Here is a 12,709-nt window from a genome sequence, read left to right on the forward strand (position 1 = left end):
ACATGGAGTGTAATCCGTGTAACGAGCATCGCACGGCTCGAAAGCCTTGACCTTTGCTGCTTCAGAAGCACCAACAATACTGGACTCCCCTGCGTGATGAGTCTCGAAGTTCAAGCTCGGAACAATGTTGCAGTCAGCACCACTGTTTGTCATCTCAAGAGCAATACTGTCTCCTTTACCAAACCCGCTTCGTTGCCATGCTCCCAGAATGTAGAAGAAGCAACATAAACTAAACACAATGAAGATCTGAACAGAGCTTCTGGTTTTACCATCAGCAGAACTAGACTTCATCGCCATGATTGATCTACATAAACACAGATCAGCTCCAAATCAGATCAACAAGAGTAAAAAATAAAAACAGATCAGAAGCTTTAGAAACATAACAACAACAGATAGAAATCAAGACAAAAAAAAACACTAAAGAGGAGAAACTCAAGTCTGTTTAGATTATTAAGACTAGACATGTGTGTGTTGTTGTGCCCACTCTCATTCGTAAAGACTTAAACTTTATGCTGTGCTGTCTTCAGGGAGAAGCAATAAAAAAAACGTAAATAAAAACAAAGATCCGTAAGATTAACGAAAGCCTTAAAAGAGATCTATCAAGAAGCTACAGAAACACTAGTCTCTATAATCACTAAAACAGAAACAAAACAGATTTAATATAAAAAAAAACAAAACACAAAGGGTAAGGTCGATCTAGGAAAAACATAGATAGATATGTCGGAAAGGAGGAGAAAGCAGAGAGAACATACAGAGGTTAGAAGGAATCTGGGAGATCCAGAGTGAAACAATTGGTTGTATCACAGAAGTCAATAATCCACAAAGTCCGAGATTGTTGTCGGTGGGGAAGATGATGATTGATGATGATGACGGAGAAAGGAAGGAAGAGATTTGATGATGGAAACGTGTAAGGCAAATTGTGGGGGGGGAACCCTAGTTTTTATTTTATGTGAATCTGAATCGTCATCATCTAGCCATGGGAGAGAGAGATAAAGCTGGCGACTTTGTTTATTTGAGGAGAGAAAATTATATTTTGCCCTTTATTTTTAAAACAGAGCCATTGAGATTGAGAGAGAGAGAAGAGGAGAACTGTGTATTAGATTCATTCAATCGACGTCTGATATTTTCATTTTTTAAGTATTTTTACAAAAGAAAAAAAACATTTAACCTAAAATCGGCGGAAATGATCATTAAAAAAAGGCATGAAATTTGAGGAAAATAAGATAAAATGAAATTAAAAAAAAAAGCTATATACAGTACTTAGGAAATAAAGAAATAAAAGCTGATAATGTGAGAAAAAAATAAGTGACAGAAAGAAAAGGAATGAAAAGAAAAGCTGAAATCTTTACTTTAATTGATTACAATTACAATTATATTGTTTTACACTGCTTTCTTTATTTTCATTTTTCACTTTACTCAAACTGTTTTTTTATATAGCTTTTTTGTTTCATCCATAATGGGTTTTTTTTTTTTTAAATCAATAGAAGATAAATTAAGTGAGCTTTAGTTGGTTTTCGTAGTGACTTTATAAAACAGAATCACAAGTATAAGATTTATTTCATCCATAATGAATTAAAAAAAAAAAAATGTAGCAATTGGGAAGAGAAGGAAAAAAATAGAGTTCTGTTGTCAAATAGTAAACTTTATAAAAAAACAATTACAGAATAAAATAGGATTAACACCGACATTATAAAAAAGTGATAAACACTAGAGTAGTGTGAAAATTTGAATTATATGGATTGGGGGAGAGAGTAGGGAAGAACATACCTCTCCAACTCTCAAGTCTGAACATGGGTCCACCATTTTCTTATAGAAAGCATGCGAGGTTGCAAAACCGCGTACTAGTAAATCCTACGGCCGCTGATGATTAGTGTTTTTGGATCCAACGGCTGTATATGAATCTCAGGACTGTTCTTTGATAATTATGCTATGTAATTAATATTTGTGATTCTTTTGTAGTCTTCGTTAGTATGTATGGTTTAATGTTGGAATATATATGGATAATTATGTTCTTTTTTTAGTATGGATAGTTATTGTTTACTAAAATCATCATCATCAAAAACTAGATCAATGACAATGAAAGGTTTTGGATCTTTTATGAACGAATGTTTAAATTATACAATGTTTCTTTTCTTCTTAGTTATCACTTTTTGTACTTGTGCTAATGCTATAAATGTTTATAGTAATATATAGTTTTTGCGCAACTTATAGAATTTATTGTAAGCCATTTCTTAGAATAATGGGATACGTGCATCTAAATTTATGTTTTGGTTTATTCTATTCAATGATCATTTATGTTTGACTCCCACTAGAAAACAAGATACTCCAATCTTCTACTTGGGTCAGACGACCCACTATATCTTCTTGCGAGTCACCGACTTAAAAGTATTGTGGAGTGGTGGTTGAGTGCTCCAAATTTTCATAAGACCATTAATTCAAGAAAAATTCTTACGACCGGTAAGGCTGTAATCAGTAACGTTGTTGATAAGAAAATAACGAAAAAAAGTCGGGTGTAGGTCACCTACTTCAGTCCCTCGTAAGAAAGAGTTTTAATTATCCATCAAAATAGCTAATTATGTTTCTTACATAGTTCAGATTCAGATTCAGATCCAATAAAAGAAGTTGTGTGGTGACTATCCGAATACCAATTACAAACACAACGTAAATGAATGTTGAGTTTTGGAATTTAATACATATTTTTGTGGGATCGATGTCAGGGAGTTTCATATCTCACAGTAATGGGTTTAAGAATTAAATAAAGTAAATAAATAAATAACTCTAGATTTAAATTATGTTCAATCCAAATCTGATCTAGATCATGCATTAACCAAAAGTGTACATCAGAGTTGTTAGTCGTTAGACATGGCACGTTACTATCAGTTTTTGTTTTATTGTCAATATATACATTCCTACAAAAGTTGTTTCTATCAACTGGATGAATTTTGTTTTTTTTTTTAGTATAAGATTGGATCAAGTTGGTTGCGCCAAATATCGTTGCAGGTTGAATCATATGTTGTTACGAATCTCACATTTGAAATAACCTGAGTTACCATGTTTATCGTGTTTTTTTTTTTGTTTGTAGTGATATGATTAACCTAATTTAGTTATTTTCTAGCTTCCTAATCAATTTTCAACACATAATTACCGGAAATTTAAAGAATAAGCATGCTATTCATATACTTTTAACATTATGAGTTTCACAAAATTCACTTCATATGCAAAAACGTCACACATGATACAATACTGTATAGATATTAATCTGTCTGTTATGAGCTCTTATGAGTGTCTTTTTGGATATGCCATTGGTTAGGAAATGTATTCATCAGACTCGTCTCGACGTGTATACACTAAATGGGTGACTAATGATCATGAGCAATAATGATAGACGCACTCACTCCACTCAACAACAACAAAAGGCATACCCGTTGATAAGTTGCTAAGCCAAAACTAAACTCCATAATTAAGTGTTAGCCTACGGCCCTACACCTGTAGAAAACATTTTTTCTTTGTCGGCCAAGTAGTAAACTATTTTTGTTTAGAGAGAACTAATTGCATTACAGCTTTTGAGAGAAATTACCAAACATAAAAACGATATCAACTCGGCGGCAATTATGTTTATCGTTTACTGATTAGCCCATCTCATTAACCAAACGAAGGCCCAATACCAGGACTTGTGAACTCACACCTTCTATGCGCAAGAGATGGCACACAGTCGGTATGATGTTATCGTGTGAAAACGTCGTAAAGGAAAAAGAAGTGGATGATGATGCAATTTATACAATGGTTTTCTTAACAAGGGAATTGTACTTGATATATGATGAAATTAATGGAATATAACCACTTGAAATTGAAGTTACTTTGGACATTGCCGCGGGTTTGGTCCGTTTGGTAGTTTGTGTACATCATAGTACTGCGAACAGAGATTAATCGCCATACATATTTGGTATCTTTTTATAATATCGACATAAAATGATAGGAAATTATTCTTTGTAAATTGTTACGACTTGTTTACCAATGATAACCAAACATTGGTTTTATGTAATAAGCCAGCATCAATTCAAAGTTTTAATTAATTATTGCCAGATGTTTAACTTAGGTTCTAGTATATATGTACCTGTTAGTAAGAAGTAAGAACTAATTAGTGAAACAATGAATTTGAGAGATAGTATTAAAAAAAAAGCAGTAACAAGGGAAGCGAGTTTGGTCAAATATAAAAATTTCGAAGGTGAGGGACATGTTTAACTGTGGTAAAGAGGGTTAATTATGCTCACGAAGACAGAGGTATGGATGCTTGGGCTTGAAGACTTTGAAGTTTTGACTAATACTAATATTTTCACATTTATTATATATGTACTGTGGACCACATAAAATTAAATCAACCATGTATTTTGTTATATATATAGAGCTCTAATCTCAAGTGCACACGCTTGGGAAGTAAAAACCCAAAAGAGTCAAAACCAGAATAGAGACAAAATGGGTATAAACCAAGGAAACTTTGGCTTTTTGGAATTTCATTGGGTTTGACGTATCCCCCCTAGCTATGCCTTTAGACTTTTTGCCTATAGTGCGATCTGATTTTGAAGTCGGTACCAAAATTAAACTCAGGTGAAGCTGGACCATCAACTTACATTCTATTTTTCCAGTTTTCCACGTTAGATTTTTACTTCTTTTTTTCCCCGTCAATTGGCTTGTTCATGCCCTTAGTTTGTTGAGGTAAAAAAATTTGTAGGCAATTCCTATATTAGTAATTTTGTTTGCCGTAGATGTGTTTGTTGAACTCGATCGTTAGTAGATATTTATAAATAACCTATAAATATCACAAACTAATGGGATATATAAAAGGTTTATGGTTAAAATATCAACGAGAAATTAAATAATTATAAAAGATGATTTTGAACTAATACCTCAAATTTCAATAGCACGTCACTATAAAAACCATATGTAGCATTCCAAAATTGGAAACTAAAAACTAGAATATGTTAGATATTGCATTAAACAGTACAATAGTGGAATTTTATGTTTGACACTTAGATGTTATCATGTTAAACAGCTATAATATTTCAAATATTCCTTTTTGTCAAAGTCTCTCAAAGAATTATACTTTGACAAAAAGAAATATATGAAATATTATGCATTATACAATACATTATATGAAGTATAGTTCTTTGAGAGACTTTGACAAAAAGGTATATATGAAATATTATAGCTGTTTTAACATGATAACATCTAAAGGAATATATGAAATATTATACATTATATGAAGTAAACATTCACTTATACAACCGAATAGGTTTTGATAGAATTTATCGACCATCATTTGAATGAAAACGACATTAATAAATCGGTGCCAGGTAATCAACATCAATTTCATAGAATTCCATTTGCCTTGTCACTTAGCTACTAGTATGGCTTTTTTTATAATATTACCAGACTTTCGAGAACCGATAAATTACTATTTGACGGTGTAGTAAATAATTACTCGTTAATCAAATTGATGGTACTTGTAGATACATACAGGAAGGTGATTAAAGAAAGAGAGTTTTTTGGATAAAAATTTAAACTTTCAACTAGGTTTTACTAAAAGCAAGAAAACGTTGTGAAATTCCATACTTTGGTATTCGTTATTTAAAAACCCCACAAAAAATGACAAGAAAGTCGAGTAAATTTGACTTTTGCCTTATAAATGCTACACGCACCCCTCTTGTCAATGTTCATATTTTTAGATTATTTACTCATTTAGTTAATCACGTACCCGGTAATATTATAAACCTATTTTCACCTACTATTGTACTTCATTTCAGAACTCAGATTACTCCCAAAGCTTTCTTCGAGTTATTTTACTATGGGGATTTGTTTATCGTTTCTTGGAGAGGAATTGATATCGAGGCAGCACAAATATATATATATATATATATATAAATTGATTTTCATATACATGTATCGCGTGTGGTTACTTTGAACCACACAAACTTGACCCCTAACCCATCCAGCTCTAGTAGCAATTTAAGTGATTGTTATAGCCAATTATAACCCAAAAAAGTTATTGTTTGGTTTGGTTATACCAAAAAATGTGATTGAGAGGGTTAGTTACTTACATCTTACTGCCAGTATTAGTAGATGTAGTCATGTAGATCTTGGGGTTAGTGTAAATTTAGTTTCATGAAATCGACTTCACCAAAAGAAAACACAAACAAATATGAGTTCTTTCAATTTTTTTTTTTTTTTAGTTTATGTATCTAGATGATAAAAATAATTGATAAGATATATGTTTTAAAAAAAATTGTTTGTCAAACTAATAATCGATAAAGCATCAAATCTGTTGTACTAGTAAATGGTCTTCCGACCAAGGTAACTCCTATTACAAGTCAATGATCTTCATCAATGCAAACCGGGCAACGTCGCACCCTTAAGTTGAAAACACCGTCGATATTTCGTTTATCTCGTACAATAAATCTTCGGTTGGAGAACAATCCTCGCCTCTAAAACAAGCGCGCTTGGAAAATTATTTGTCTACTCCTGAACTCCTTCAGATCCAACCAAAACCATATTGGACCACCTCTCTAAATCACCTCTTGATCGGGTCAATAACTAAACCAACACTTGATCCTTTCAAATATCGTTTTTTGTTTATGTGTTGGTGTAAATGGGAATACTATATATGCGGATGAGAGGTTAGAATATGAAAAGCAGTACTACGTGATTATGCTGATCATGAAAAAAGTACCTTTGTGTTGTTTGTATTGAAATTATGATCATGGATAATTAGACATGTTCTTTGTCCAAAAAAAAAAAGAAAGAAAGGGTAATTAGATATGTAACTATATTTGTGGAAGTTGTTGGAGTGAAAGATTGTATATTATGTATATGTTACGGGATGGCACATACTGCATATAGTTGAAGCTTAGATTCAATTAGAACTTAACCTCAATGCTAATTTCAAGTAATTTGGCCTCACGAACAGAGATATCATGTACGTTTAATGTATCTTTTTATACTTATATTGCGATGAAGTTTGAACTTGTGAAGTTAGTGAATAGTTATTATTTTTTGAACCAATTATATATACAAAAAGAATAAATGGACTCAATAAATTGAACGCTAAATTCGAACTCCAACTACAAAAGACCAATATGAGTCAAACTTGCAACTGTTAGTTAAAAAATCCAAAACGCTGAATTACCAAAAAGGTCAAAGTGAACAAGATCCTTTCAGACATTTCGTCAGTTCAATCTAAGGGGTAAAATAGTAATCTACACTAACGTCATTGGCCCCATTGGTCATAAGCCCTTCTAATTTCTGACATTGGTCAGTGGGAATAGAAACTGTGAAGAGGAATGGAATAGAAGAAACTTGGATTCTGAGAAACATTTTAAATTTTGTAGTTTAATCTTAATTAGAAACCTGAAGGAAATGGATTAGTAATATATTAATGAGTACGACCATTGAATTTAATTTCGAATCTTTTGTAGTGGCAGCTGGCCTCGATCGACCCTAGTTTTCCTTTATTAATTAAAGACTTCAAACCAAAGTGACAAAAGTTAAAGCGCTTCTTAATTGGTGTTTAATAAATTTGCGTCTCGTCCTTGATCGATCAAATATATACGATTATACATACATGCATTGATCAAGCAAGCACACACAAAAATACGTAATACATGCACGTCAATGTGTGTCTCTGTTCGTTGTTCACCATATGGCACGATACACACATGTCCACGTGTGTGTATATCTGCATGCGTACATGATATGATGATAGTGCATTTCGGTATATCGTATCCGCTGAATCTAGAAATAACTACGATTCTTCAATAATAAGTATCGATATATATGTACGTATAATTATATATAGTTCATGATTAGAAGAAATACGAAAGACATGGATATATTATATAGTATAGTAGACTAGTAGTAGTAGTCGTATACGCTTTTAGTTATAATTTCTTTTGAACTTCTCCTCGTGTTTATAACCTTTTCTTTCAGCTCCAATTTTAAAATGTATTGTTTTATAAGTAAAACCGAAGAAAGCTTCAAACAAACTTTCTTGGGAAATTAATTCAAAAAGAAAATGAAAATTTTAAAAACTCAGCTGAAATGGCGGCTGATCCTTCGGGTTCAGACCCCTCGCAAGGAAGCATATATTGATTTCAACTTAAGCTAAACCACTTCACTTACTTCACTTCCACTTTTCTCTACCAAACTCACTAGCTCTTGCTCCACTTAGGGTTTCTCTCTTTCAACTCTTTTGTTTTTTATAGGGTTTTAGAGAAAATGGGAGAGAGAAACGATGATGGAGATCAGAAGATGGAGGAAGTATTGTTGCCTGGATTTAGGTTTCATCCAACCGACGAAGAGCTCGTAAGCTTCTACTTGAAGCGGAAGGTTCAACACAATCCTCTCTCCATCGAGCTCATAAGACAACTCGATATCTACAAATACGACCCCTGGGATCTTCCAAGTATATATGATTTTTCGTACTTTTATTTATCATATTATAAGGCTACATATAAGCAAATAAAGTCTAAACAAGTTTTTTTGTTGTTGTCAAAATATTGTAGAGTTTGCGATGACAGGTGAAAAAGAGTGGTATTTTTATTGTCCGAGGGACAGGAAGTATCGGAACAGCTCGAGGCCAAACCGAGTGACTGGAGCTGGTTTCTGGAAAGCCACGGGAACGGACCGGCCAATATACTCTTCGGAGGGAAACAAATGCATAGGTCTAAAGAAGTCTTTAGTGTTCTACAAAGGAAGAGCTGCGAAAGGAGTTAAGACTGATTGGATGATGCATGAGTTTCGTTTGCCTTCTCTCTCCGAACCATCTCCTCCTTCTAAGAGATTCTTCGACTCTCCTGTCTCTCCCAACGTAAGCTTACTATTAGCTCAGTAATTTGTCTAGATATAGTTTACCTAAAAGAAAGGATTGAAAGTAATCCGGACGACAACTTTGGTTGATATTAGTTATTAAGATCGCAAGATTTGGTTTGAAGTTTTTGAGAATATTTTTTTTGTGTATTATCTCGAACTTAGTGCACTTATTTTGTAAACTAGTGAGTTGAAACTATCTATCTATATAATATATATTTTAATAGTTCTTCATATATCTCTATTTATAAGTTTAAGCAAAATAAATTCTTAAGTTTTCGGTAGAAGACTCTTTTGACCAAAAATATGAGAAATGTTATAATTTAAGCATTTTTTAGGACTTTTTTTTTCTCCTTTGAATTATAATATAAGAGATGCTAGAATATAGTTTAAATCTTAAATTAATTGTGTTTGATTCTTTTTTCTAAAAAATATAAAATAGTTATTTAAAATCAAATATTTCTCAAAATATAAAATAAATAAACAAGACTGGAAATGTTAATTTTTGGGATTATGGGATCTCTAATTTGTTATAGATTACACATACTCATTTGATATTGTAATGTGGATTACTGCAGGATTCATGGGCGATATGCAGAATCTTCAAAAAGACAAACACAACGACCCTAAGAGCTCTCTCTCACTCCTTTGTTTCTTCGTTACCACCAGAAACAAGTACCGACACAATGTCCGACCAAAAGCCATCAGGCCCATCAAACACATACCATTTTTCTTCAGACAAGACCCTCAAAACTAGCCCTCACTTCCAGTTTCACCATGAGAATATGAACACTCCCAAAACAAGTAATAGTACAACTCCTTCCGTTGCTACTATAAGTCCCTTCTCTTACTTGGATTGCACTTCGTATGACAAACCCACCAATGTATTTACTCCGGTGTCATGTTTAGAACAACAATACCTCACAAATCTCTTTCTTTCTACACAAGAAACACAACCTCAGTTTCCCAGGCCCACCTTGTCCAACGAAATCCCATCGTTTCTACTAAACACGTCCTCAGATTCGACCTACTTGGGAATGGGAGAATACACAAACCATATCGACCTCAGCGCGGTGTTGGCCCAAGAGGAGTGTCCTGCCCTTGTAAGCCTACCACAGGAGTACCAAGAGAAAGGATTCGAAGGAAATGTCGTAATGAAGAACATGCGTGGTTCCAGTGAAGATCATCACGGTCATTGCGACACACTTCGATATGAAGATTTCGCTTCAACAATTGATGAGAACCACCATCATCATCACCAAGACTTGAAACAGAACATGACGTTGTTGGAGAGTTATTATTCCTCTTTATCGTCCATTAATGGTGATTTGCCAGTTTGTTTCTCCACAACTTGATACGTGTGGTTAGATTTGCAGTCTCTGCCTTTTTCAAGCTAGGGTGTTCCATCTTTGTAGGCTCTTCTATTTCATCAATGCAAGGAAATTAGATCGTTATAAATTTTGCTTCCTCTCTTTTTAATTTACACAAGCCAATTTTTTACTACATTACAAGTGTTAGGCTTTTCCTGAGTGAAGAAGTCAAATGAGCTAAGAAATCAAACTCAACAAAAGAAAAACTGAATCATGTTTTGAGTCTTTTGACATGCCTCATGTTTTGAGTCTTTTAACGTATAACGTCTTTAGAGCTTACCTTATACAAGACTGTTATTAAAGCATTCAAAAGATTGGAACACAAATTATGTTATATGCAAACTCTATTTTGTGTCCAAATGATTAAAATTATATATTAACCAAGATCTGCTCTTAACAGTCGAACATTAAAGGTGGATTCAACAACAATTAAAGGGGAAACCAAAACTGAAGGGAAGAGAATTGTCGACAGAGTTGAGAACCGAAAACACAATACAAAGCTTAAAAATTGGATGAGTAACATAGATGTTCTCCCATGACTGCACCAAGTCCTATCACTTGAACATAGCCATAATCCCAAAACAGACAAGAAAAGAACATCAAAAGCTTAAGCCTTGGGGGCTACTTTCTCCTTAGCCTTTTGGAGTTTCAACACTTTCTTGACAATCTTTTGCTCTTCCACAAGGAATGCCCGAATAATCCTGTTGTCAAAAGAAACCACAATTGAGTTAAAACAATTCCAAAGTTATGTATTAGAAAGATAACTCAAGTTAAGTTGGGAAAACAAACCTTTCCCTGACAGCAGAACCAGACAAGACTCCACCATATGCACGGTTAACAGTCCTCCTGTTTCTTGATAATCTAGACCTCTTGTATTCAGAAGGCCTCAAGTGAGGAATCTGAACAAACAGATAATAAGGTCATTCACAACATATCGTACAACATCGTTGTAAATTCACATCAAAATCACACAAAAACAAATCTTTATTTATGCCACAGGAGGATAGCAATCCCTTATGTAAATACAAGGAACAACTTGAAAGACAAAGTGGCACCACTAAATTTAGCTTATGATTTATGTTATGTACTGATGTCGGGTTTATCTAATCAGCACAAGACCGTCAATAAGCACAAAGAATACATGCCCATTACAAATACAACTAATCTAGAGACTGATCAATACTCAAAACGTTCAATAATATTCAATCTGATTGATTATGTTATAAATTCCTCAAAAATCAGACTATTAAACCACAACAACCTAGATTCTAAATATGAGAGCCAAAGTAGATTCCATGTGTATAGCAAAGAAGACTTACTCCTTGGATACGCTTGCCAGTAACAGGGCATTTGGGGCCACTAGCTCTCTTCTTGGTGGTTTGATACACCAATTTACCTCCTGCAAACAACAATTACAGTAGTAGAGACAACATTATACTCTTATAAACAGATCAGTGATTTACACACTTATTGGAAAAAATCTAAGAGAGAGAGAGAGAGAGGGACCTGGAGTCTTGACGATACGGTGCTGGTTGGATTTGGTGGCGTAGCTGTGGCGCGACCGGTAAACAAGACGCTGCACCATTTTCGCCTCTTTTTCTCTCCAGGGGGGGTTTCGTTTCGTTTTCGGGACGACGAATATAAGGGAGAGACACTCTCCAAACCCTAAACTCTATATGGGCCTCTATTTTCTCATTTTGGTTTTTTACTAATGATCCAGTTAAAGGCCCAATTAACACCTAATCTATTTAGGATTTTTTTTTTTACTTTTATTAATGAAAACCAATTTCTGTCGTTTAGCTGCCAAATAAATAAGTATTGTTTGTATATATAGTGAATAGAAAAACTACTGAAAAAAAAAATTCTTTATTTTTGAATTTTAAAGATTTCATAGATGCATTTCAAAAGTTAAAATTTTCCAGTTCAAAAAAATATTAATTAGTGCTATAATCCTTTTGAGTCAAAACAAATTCCATTTTGTTTTATTAAATAATGTAACAAACATAAAATTTAAATTTATGGAATTTAAAAATGTAATCGATTAATTTAAAATGTAAGAATAAAGGGATATCTATGTGAATAGTAAATACTATAATTTATATTACTGAAACCTTAATTATTTTCCTAATTGAATATTCATATTATTAATAAGATATTCAGACAAGTTTATATGATTATTAATAATAAAAAATACTGAATTCATCATTTTTAGACTTTCATTATCAATAAAATAACCAAAATCTAGCCGAAGTGTTTTTTCCCAATCAAATTTTCATATATCTTGTTTCTCAATCGAATATTCATATATAAACTATTATTTGAATATGTGTTAATTTTAGACTTCACTATTTGGTTGTTTAGATTTTATCAGCCAAATTTTTATGATTAATATTGACGATATATATGTGTTTCAGTTTTAGACTTGCATTATTGGAATATCAAATAATATATTCATATTATTAATAAAAATCTAAATGGTT

At 33.0% G+C, this 12,709-nt stretch overlaps 3 protein-coding genes across 4 annotated transcripts in view; 1 reads left to right on the forward strand and 2 right to left on the reverse strand.

Annotated features, from left to right (window-relative positions):
- The window catches only part of LOC104776590 (probable methyltransferase PMT2), a 10,106-nt gene extending 9,018 nt beyond the window's left edge, over positions 1–1,088 (reverse strand). Inside the window, exons 1-2 of one of the 2 annotated variants that reach the window (XM_010500686.2) lie at positions 753–1,088; positions 180–304 (exon numbers count right to left, since the gene is read on the reverse strand). In XM_010500686.2, coding sequence (XP_010498988.1) covers positions 180–297 — 118 coding nt within the window. In that variant the 5' untranslated portion in view covers positions 298–304; positions 753–1,088. Of the gene's footprint in view, positions 1–2; positions 305–752 lie in introns of both variants that reach the window. The other variant, XM_019243653.1, reaches the window with a different exon arrangement.
- LOC104776593 (protein FEZ-like) lies at positions 8,202–10,283 on the forward strand. Its single transcript, XM_010500688.2, has 3 exons — positions 8,202–8,455; positions 8,556–8,860; positions 9,438–10,283. The coding sequence occupies exons 1-3, from the start codon at positions 8,269–8,271 to the stop codon at positions 10,212–10,214; spliced, it is 1,269 nt and encodes a 422-aa protein (XP_010498990.1). The 5' UTR covers positions 8,202–8,268; the 3' UTR covers positions 10,215–10,283.
- Positions 10,588–11,871, reverse strand: LOC104776594 (60S ribosomal protein L34-1). Its single transcript, XM_010500689.2, has 4 exons — positions 11,736–11,871; positions 11,549–11,628; positions 11,019–11,128; positions 10,588–10,930 (listed from the first exon to the last, which is right to left on the reverse strand). Exons 1-4 carry the CDS (start codon positions 11,812–11,814, stop codon positions 10,837–10,839), a joined length of 363 nt encoding a protein of 120 aa, XP_010498991.1. The 5' UTR covers positions 11,815–11,871; the 3' UTR covers positions 10,588–10,836.

The sequence above is a fragment of the Camelina sativa genome, chromosome 3, assembly GCF_000633955.1.
Source record: "Camelina sativa cultivar DH55 chromosome 3, Cs, whole genome shotgun sequence".
Lineage (NCBI taxonomy): Eukaryota > Viridiplantae > Streptophyta > Magnoliopsida > Brassicales > Brassicaceae > Camelina > Camelina sativa.